The sequence below is a fragment of the Grus americana genome, chromosome 2 (assembly GCF_028858705.1).
Source record: "Grus americana isolate bGruAme1 chromosome 2, bGruAme1.mat, whole genome shotgun sequence".
NCBI classification, from domain to species: Eukaryota; Metazoa; Chordata; class Aves; order Gruiformes; family Gruidae; genus Grus; species Grus americana.
The window spans coordinates 36,811,701-36,821,418 of record NC_072853.1 but is presented as its reverse complement, the minus strand read 5'-3'; the positions used below and the strand labels follow the sequence as shown (position 1 = coordinate 36,821,418).

Here is a 9,718-nt window from a genome sequence, read left to right as displayed (position 1 = left end):
TTAATCAAACAGATCCAGCAAGGGCTGCCATTATCCCTCCTGGATGCAACACACAGCCCCACGGACACAGGGAGCCCCTCTCAGATGCACAGCCCTTTCCCCATCCCGCTGCCCACTCAGTGATAAGCAGCTTCTGCACCAGTTACAGCACTCCCTATACTCAGGGAGTATGCCTTCATCAGGAGATTTCACATTGCCAGGGAATGCTGTTCATGAATGTTTTTGAAAATTTGCAAAAACCAAGGTCTAATCACCTTGGATTTTACACTGAAATTCCTTTAACCACTGCAATGTGCACTTGAGACAGTTTTGATCTGGGCCAAAGTTTGTTGATATGAAAGGACAGGATGCCTGGGGTGGGGTTATTCTGAGTCCTTCTCCAAGTCAGAGTGCAAAAGAAACAAAATCAGAGCTTTCAAGAAAAGGATCCCAGAGTACATCTTACCTAAATGAACAGCTAAATGAACAGCTCTTTCTATAGCAAACACACCTGCATTTTTATAAGCAAAGTATTCCCTTTTGCTAAAAAGAAAGCAGCAGATAACCCGCACAAATCACTTCTGACTTGCTTGCAGGGTCAGTGAGAAATGGAGGGTGAAACCTCCAGCCCTCCCATGGAAGCAAAGGTATTCCCAGCAGGCTGAGGAGAGAATTTCATGTGAGAAATCCTGGCATCATCATTCCTGCACCTCAGATCTTAAATTTAGGGCAGGAGAAGGGTTTCCCCCTTCTTATACAGAGGTATCACAGAGCTGATTTTAAAACCTCCATGCTTTGAGAACTGCTATATGGTGCATTTTCAAAAGCATTCAGGAGTGCCACTACAGCGGTAGAGGCAGGAGGAGGAAGCAGAGGAGCCCAGCCTTCACCTCAGGGCTCCCAATAGTGGCAGATTTCTAGAGGAGAGATGCTTGCAGGGAAATCAGGCAGAAGAGCCCAGTGGTGGGATCGTGCAGCTCCTGGCCCATGCTGAGCCCACAGTGCAATGCCTCTAGGAGGCCACCTGACTGTTAGCAACCTACTGGTGCTGGGAATATCTTCATGTTTGGTCCTCTAAACTGTGAGAAGGCAGAGCCAACCTCCACTATCTCTGCTAGCTGGCACGACAGGCCTGCAGCTATCTCGTCACACCCTGCCCCTCTCCCCCTGGGCTAACTGGGGTCCACCATCCTCTGAGAGTTGGTCTCACTACCCTGGAGCTCCCCGTGGCCAGCTGAATGAAGGAATTAAATACCCCTACGCTGGTCCAGCAAGTCAGTATCTCTGAGGCAGTTCACATCCAACTAGAGCATCATTAAAAGACTTGCATGTAAATGGGAAGTAGACCCCATACCTGGCCATGTGCCCAAACAAAACAGACAGGTTAAATGGGCTTTGGGAAATGCACTTCAGAAAATTGTCCCCCACACAAGCTTTGGTACAGACCACATTAGGCAGCCCACTGACGTGGTGCTTTAGAGACACAACACTCCTCACAGTGGTATTTGTGCACAAAAGGTTCATGGGAGGTGAAATTACCTCCTGCCTGTGTTTCCCTTTTGTGGAAATAAGGGTATGGGAGGAGAGGAAGAGAAAGGTGGTGTATCGCATATGGGACTTCACCCCAGAATGTCATCAGGGTACCCAGGTGAGAAACTCCTGTCCCCCACACCCAGAAATATGCCCAATGTCCAGAAAGTGGATGTACCCAAAGAGTTGCTGCGAGGGTAAATGTCACCTCCTGCGGCGTGCACACAACCATGCACAAACACATGCACATAGACCGATACACATGCGAAGCTGGTCCAGGATGCATCTGCGGGGCTCTTGACTAATGAGCTGCATGAATCTTCATGTGGAAGTGGTAATCCTCCTGCTCTGGGAACTGCTGGCCACACACCGAGCACGTGCAGCCCTTCTCCCTGCTGTGTGTGCGGCGCACGTGGCTGTCGTGGGCTGCGTGCGAGGCGAAGGCTTTGCCGCAGTGCTTGCACTTGAAGGGCTTCTCCCCCGAGTGCTGGCGGATGTGAGTGCGCAGGATGCTGGATGCCGTGAACGCCTGAAAGGGCAGGGATTGGAAAGGGGGGAGAAGGAGTTAAAAGAAATCTATTTTCACATATATAATCCCCAGATCCTGTTAGAAGCAATGTACCCTGAAAATAAATCCTCAAATAGCTCACATCCCCAAGATAGTTGGAGAAAAAACCAAAACCTGCCAGCAACAAGGAACCAGAAGCCAACAGCTATTGCATTCAGCTATACAGATATGGCTGAGTCCATGGAGTTTAGATGAAGCTCAGAGAAAGATTTCTGACCAGAGACACCAGTAAATATCTTCTACATGTCAAAGGATAAGAAGTCAATACTGTCCTAATTAGCTTTGCAGTTCTTTATGTTTGGGAGACATAATGTAGGTTCATTTTCAGAGTTAAACCCTTCCATGTTTACATACGCTGGCTTGGGATTCGGCTGCCAGAATTCATCCAGGCAGTCAGTGCAGTATCCATCTTTTTCTTGCTCAGTCATACTCTGCTCTTCCTTCAGACAGACATTCCAGCCTGTTTTCCCCCCTCACACATAACAAAATGTAGACAGTCACACTCTGTCCCCCTCGCAAAGACTCCTCCTGCATTTGAGGAGAAAACCCTCTCACTAAGACTTGAGCGGGAATGTTGCAAAGTAGCCCGTTTTCCCTGTTTTTTCTTTTCCCAAGAGAGACACTTTCAGGCCTGTCACTATTTGCAGACACCACACACACACGCACAAAAAAAAATTCTCTTTAATACAGTTATGCTGCTGAACTATCACAAGTAAGTCTTCACAGCAAAGAGCAATGCATCTCAGATACCTTTTCACCAGGAACCTTAGAGCACAAACAGATCTGAGATCGCTATAGAGAAGTCCCTGGAGATGTTTAGCAACAGGGCCAAAGTGTGTTTGAGGGCCAGAATGGTGACCTCGGCCCAACACTTTTCCTAATCTCACGATGTCACTGAGATAGTGAGCAAAGGGGCAGGGAAAGCAAAGCTGCCGCAGAGCACGGCCACCGTTAGTGGCAGAAGAGGCAAAGAGGAATTGTGCCTGTGCAGGAGGAGCAGGTGAGGATGCTTTAAAATAGGATGCTTTAAAATAGCCCCTGGTTTCCCAGCCACAGAAATGATGGCCACGTCCCAGGATAGCTGCAGACCAATGGTTTAATCTGATCCAATCTGCAACAGTCCTACCAGAACAGCTGGGGGCTGATCAAGTGTCCCACGCGTCCTAGAGATCTATTCACAGAGCAACCTGTAAGTAAAGGTCTGCCATCTCTTCCTGTGGTCAGAAGGTTAAAGGATGACATTTCATGCTAAACTCTGCCTACAAGTGTTCAGGATGTCTGGCAGAGAAAAAAAAGTAATAGCCAAAAGGAGTTTCTTCTAAGGTTCTTTCCTACAGCTCACTTCAGCTCTGTGTTAGTCCAGCCAGTCATAAATAATACTTGTCTCTCTCTCCAAAATCAGGAGCACCTTACTACACACCGACGATGCTTCTGCATTGCATGGACATTCCATAGCACCTGGAGCCCCACCGATATGCATCCAGCAGCAGCCTATATATCCACCCTCTGTCTGATGGGAGAGCTGCCCTGAATTATCCCTGCTGTGAAGGGTAGCAAGAGCCGAGCACATTTTGAATCAGTGCTGTATGGCTCTATTCATGCTCTTCTTCAAATGAAACCTCCATGCCCAGTTGCACATCGATTGCTCCATTACTTCACGGTAAGCATGCACAAAGTCATATCGTGCAGGTTCAGCTTATGGGCCAAATCTGTTCACTGCATTTTAGAAGCAGCGTCAGCAATATCAAAAACTACCTGTCTGATGAAAAAGGGGATTATTGGATCTAGCGGCATGCCTTGGATGGTGTTTGAAATGCTCTCAAGCTTTCCTAGACCTTATTCCCGCAGCAGCTCTCTGAGCTGGGACGAAACACAAATCCCACATCAGCTGGAGACCTGGAGCTAGCCCTGCCACTTCAACTCACAGCTATGCCCAGAATATATACTCACTTATCTGGTTATCAACTTAAATAGAAGGAATTTTCTTGAAAGAAAACAGAAAAGAAACAGAAATATTGGAAAAAAAAAAGTAAAAAGGGGCATGGAAAGAGCCATCCCCCCAGGTGTGGTGTGATGCTGAGCACAGCAGAGGACAGACAGAGGGACAGGACGGGGCTTTGCCTTACCTTGTTGCAGTAGACACATTTGTAGGGGCGCTCCCCGGAGTGAACCCTCATGTGTTTGTTCAGGCTGGAGGACTGAGAAAAGCTCTTCCCACACACTGAGCACTGGGGGGAAAAAAAAGGGATAAAGTTAAAAGGAAGCACACAACGACACAGCTAAAAAGAAAAACCAGGTATGTGGATGATGTGTGCATGTATTTTCCTACATATATTTTTATATATATGTATATACATATATTTATATATGTTTATGTGTATTTATGCATATACAAACAGTAGTTATTTAAGCAGTAAGAATTTGAAATAGTCAGAATTTTAATCTGATTTTAAGAACATTTTTTCTTAAAAAAGGGAAATAATGCACAATTTCAAAGCATTTTTGTATGCATTGTTAAAAATGTTTGATTAAAAAGCATCCTTCTCAGAACATTAACAGAAAATATTGACTGAGTAATCAAAACCTGAAAAATTATGTAAACCCATCATTTTTACTTCAAACAGCAAATGAAGCTCTAGTTGCTATTGAATTTTTGCTCAACAAATAAGGTAAACTTCCTAAATAAAAATAAATTAAGGGGACTTGTTAATATAGTAACTGTTTTCAGGAATGATGTGTCAGTCACAGCACTTATCCTACAGCCTGATCTGTCAGAAGTGCCTCGCCTTAGAGGAGTGAAACGAGCAGCACTTCATCCTCCAACCCAAGGACCTGCGTCTTCGCAGCCGGCAGCGACAGGAGAAAACCCAATTCAGAGGGGGCTGAAGTAATTAGAGAGACTTGCACTGATTTCCCCCCTACAATAATTTGAAATAAATTGTCTCTCATAAGTTCAAAATAAACTATGACTGAGGAAAGGAAAGGAAAGGAAAGGAAAGGAAAGGAAAGGAAAGGAAAGGAAAGGAAAGGAAAGGAAAGGAAAGGAAAGGAAAGGAAAGGAAAGGAAAGGAAAGGAAAGGAAAGGAAAGGAAAGGAAAGGAAAGGAAAGGAAAGGAAAAGGAAAGGAAAAGGAAAGGAAAAGGAAATTATATGATATTCAATGCCTCATATTTAACAGATATGAATCTGGTATTTAACAGATATGATAATTTTTCATCTGTTACTAAATCAATGAGATAGTCTGACATTGTAATATTGATGATTTAGTTATAAAGGTTTTTTCTGAAAAAAATCACATTATTCCAGGACAATTATAAAAGAGGTATTTGGAGGATTTTCAGGATTGATTTAGCTGTGCCATTTCAAACACTGGAACTTGCCCTTCACAAGCCTTTAGGAAAAGTCTGATTTTCTACTCCCTGCATTCCTGGAGAAACCCTATCTACAGAGAGGTGTTTAGTGGAAGTGAGACAACTATCTCAGCAATGATTTGCTTCCATCAATTGAAAATCTGCTCCACTTTGAACGTAAAACTTTTTAACTCCTGTTGTGTCCAACAGACACAGATGTCCGACAGTTCTTAGACTGAAAAGGGGGGAGTTGAGGGACATGAGACATCGTTTCTCCTGATTCTGGACAAGTGGAGCACCTTCAAACACAATTTAGCCTCACACTGTGTAAGGAAAGTAGCAAAACCCACATGCAAACATCCAAAAAGCCCAGGAGAAATACTGGGTTTTTTTTTTTTCAAACTCTCACTGAGACTGTGGGGTTTGTTTTCCAATATAAATCCATTCAATTTCTTCAACTAAGCTCTGCTGCACAGGACAAACTCTGCCTGTACAGGCAGAGTGGTCCCACCAGGGAACTGCCAGGGAAACTGGAGGAGGAACAACAACATCATCATCTTACCTTGGCCAAAAGACCCCTTAACTAGCACCCCCCCACACCCCGAAGACCCAGTAACTGCAGAGAGACCCAGGAGCAGCTCACCTTGTGAGGTCTGTGCTTTTCGTGAACGTGGAGAATATGGATCCTCAGCCTGTCTCTTTTTTCAAAGGATCGGTTACAAAGGTGACAAGGAAATTTGCGGTCCCCCTGGTCCACGCAGCGGGTGTACTTGAGGTGCTTGTCCCGGTAGTACTTGTAGGCAAAAACCTTGCCGCAGCGCTCACACTTAAAGCTCTCCCCGGCTTCTGTACAGCAGAAGGGAAAGTGCCACCTCCCCGTTACACCACAGCAAAAGGGGCTCACGTCAGATCTGCTTTCTTCTCAGAGCTGGTACCCAACTGGCAATTTTAAGTCTCCGTGAGGGTAATAATGGTAAATGGATTCCGGCAATTATCATTAACAAAATACACGTCGGATCTCTTAAGGGTACGTACCGCTCCACTTGCTTATTGCCTTTCTAACGGAGAGGAACAAACTAGTACCCAGAGCCTGATAAAATTATTGGGTTTAGCTATTGACTTCAGCAAGGACAGGACTTCACTCTTGCATCCCCATAAACAGCGAGCGAATATGTGAAAAACCAACGCAGAGTCCCACATAAAAGCGTCTCCCCACACGGAAACATGGCCAGGTATTTGTTATCAATACGATCCGTAAATTTTACCTCCCATCCCAAAAAGAAAAATAAATTTGCACGTCTTTCCTATAGTTTTCAAAATGCTATCGAACAAAACCACATTTATTTGGTTTTCTTTCGTATTTCAAAATGTTCTTCACCGCTGTATTTAGGAACAACACAGCAAATTTTTCAAACATTTACACATCGTAACTTTGGCTTAAACCTTAAAATGAAACGAACAATTTACCAGCTATCTGAACCAGGAACCTTAAGATAACAGCTACAAAAAATTCCATGCCAATTTGCCAAACGCTTCTCTCCCTTACTGCTGCACCACCGACCCATCCCTCACCCGCTCCAGCTTTCCCTGCATTGGCAATGATCTGTTTTCTCCATACGTAACTTTTGCTTATAAGAACGTCATACTTTTAGCACGTTTTAAGCAGAACTACTCCCGGAGTAAATGCATTTGCCATTTCTTCTGCAAGCAATATCAATATTATCATTTTGGAACGACTTCAGCCTGCCCCATTTACTGAGAACGTTAATTGCACGAAAAATATCATTAAATCGAGTGTGCAATCGTATGATAAACCAGGACCAAAACAGGAATGCCCCCCCAAAAGCCCCTCTCCTCCCAAACCAGGACCTCCCTTCGAAGAACGGCGCTGCGGAGCCGCGGCAAGCTCAGCCCAGCACCACCAGATGTTTTACAATCGTCACACGAACACTTTTAACTCCCCGAGGAAAGGCGCCCCAGGAGCAAGCTGCCGGGGCAGAAAGGGGTGCCTCTTGCTCCGAGCTGGCAGCAGCCCTCGGCGCAATCCCCGGGCTCCCCGGTGCCGAGGGGAAGCTGCTCTTTGGGGTGCTGGAGGCTGCAAGGGAAGGGGAGGACGAGGGCCGGCTCCCCCCGGAGGGCAGGCACACCCGCGGGACCGGGGCTGCGGGGCCACCGCCACCCCAGAGCATCCCCGCGGCATGGCCGGTCACCCCGCCACCGGCTCACCACAGGTTCTGGGAAGCGTTCAAAGTAAAATATAGCCGGAAAAAGGCGATGCCCGAGTTCCTTTACCTCCCTTAACGCGAATCTAATCCCGGCCAGATGCAGGTCCATGGGAATAAGGGGTCGCTGGCAGGCTCACCTTCGGGGTGCTGCGGGGGTCTCTTCCCCTCCGGCATGCCCTTCAGGCTGATGGGGATGCCCAGGAACTGCACGTAGCAATCGCCGTACCATACCAGCAGCTCCTGCTTCGGTAAGATTTCCTTGCAGGTCTCGTAGAAGATTTGCCCCTGGCACTGGATAGCCGTCAAGTTCTGCTCCTCGGGGAACCTGGCACAGTTCACCAGGGACATCCAGTTGCCAGACGCGCCCTTCCCGTCTATGAAGTGGCTCAGGCGCCCGTATTCAAAGATCTGGGGAGCAGCGATAACCGGATCAGGTTTGACCGACCCTTCCCGCACACGTCCCGTCCCGCTCGCACCAATCCCACCACCCACACTGGGCCGAGCCCCTCTTGCAGGCTACGGGAGCAGGGCGGCCGAAAGCCTCGCCGCGGCCCCGCGTAGGGGGTGCAGCGGGAGCCCGGCGGTGCCTCCACTACCTCCCACATCAGCGAGTTGTCGTCGTAAGTCTTGATCTCGCTGGTGTTGACCACTTTGCCTTGGAAAGGGCCGAAGCGGACTCCTTTGGGGATGGGGTCCGTGCAGAAGACTCCGAGCTGAGACACGTTCCCGTACGCCACCCGCAGCACCGAGAGCCCTGCGGGGGACAGGGCGGGCTGAGCGCGGCTCGGCCGCGGCTGGACGCGGCGGGGGGCGCAGGCAGCGCCGGGCCCCTACCTTCGGGCAGCTGCAGCGAGTCCCTGTCGAGGAGCGGGGCGCAGGAGGAGTCCGCAGCACCTGCAGAACAGAGACCCCCCTCTTCAGCCCGGCGCCGGCCGTAGAGGTGCAGCAGGGCAGAGGGAGCGGGTCCTGCCGCTCCCGACACCGGCCGCAGCCCGAATTAACCCCGGCCTCTTCCGCGGTGTGGGCTCGTAACGCAAGAAAACCGCGGAGACGGGAAGCCCGACGTGGCCCCGGCGATGCCCCGAGTCTGGGTCCTGCACCCCTTGGGGACTGTCCCCAAACCCCACCGTACACCCGACATTCTGCCCAGTGCCCTTCCCGCCGCCGGCGGCATCCCCTTGCGCAGACGCCGGAGACCCCCTTACCTGGGCTGGCGGGGGGCACCCGGAGCCCCGAGATGGCGTGCAGGCTCCCGGTCAGCTGGCTGCTCCGGAGCGCCCCGTACAGCACCGCGTTGAGCTCCTCCTCGGTGAAGTGGTACCTGTAGCTCTGCCCCGCCGGGCCGCCGGTCTCCGGGCTGCGGGCAGCCTTGCGCGGGGGGCTCGGGTAGGGCGGCGGGGTCGAGCCCGGGGCCCCCGCCCCGCGGGGCGACCCCTCCCTGGGGGGAAAGGGGTCCGGCGGCTTGGCGTAGAGGGGCAGAGGGAGGCCGGGGAAGGGCTCGGCGGGCAAGGGGAGCGGCTGGCTCAGGAAAGCGGGGACCCTGCTGAAGCTTAAGGGGGGCACAGGCGGGGATGCGGGCACCAGCCCGCTCAGGGATTTCAGGGGCTGGAAGAAGTCGGGGGCCGCCTCGAAGTACTGGCCAGGAGGGAGGAAAGGGGGGTAGTAGCCAGCGAGGCTGGCGGAGTTCATCCCGAGCGTGTCTCCGCCGTCTCCGGGGACCGACTCGCCGGCCAGGGACAGAGCCATGTCGGGCCGGGCCGAGAAGGGAGGGATCTGCCGGGAAGCGGAGGGGCAGACACCCGGGGTCCCGCTGCGGGGCGGGGGCGGGATGGAGGCGCGGGAGCCGCAGCACGCTGCCCTCCGCCGCCCGGCGCCGTCGGGGCGAGCGGGCCTGCCGCCGCCGGCCCCCCGCGGCTATATGGGCCCGGGGAGGGGAGGGAGGGCAGGCGGGAGCGGCCCGCACCGGGGGTCGCGCAGGTCCGGGGGTGGGCGGGGGGGGCTGCCCCGACGGGAGCCCTACCCCGGGGCGGAGCCGCGGCTACTCCCGGAGCGGTCGGGCCGCCCCT

The 9,718-nt window shown here is 51.0% G+C and overlaps 1 protein-coding gene across 1 annotated transcript; it reads right to left on the bottom strand.

The window, feature by feature from the left end:
* Nucleotides 1–1,810: 1,810 nt before the first annotated feature.
* On the bottom strand, nt 1,811–9,398 carry PRDM14 (PR/SET domain 14). Its single transcript, XM_054818114.1, is given in 7 exon segments — nt 1,811–2,038; nt 4,204–4,305; nt 6,071–6,273; nt 7,790–8,060; nt 8,249–8,662; nt 8,841–9,064; nt 9,167–9,398. Coding segments are annotated over 7 exon segments (1,674 nt in total).
* Between the last annotated feature and the right edge of the window lie 320 nt (nt 9,399–9,718).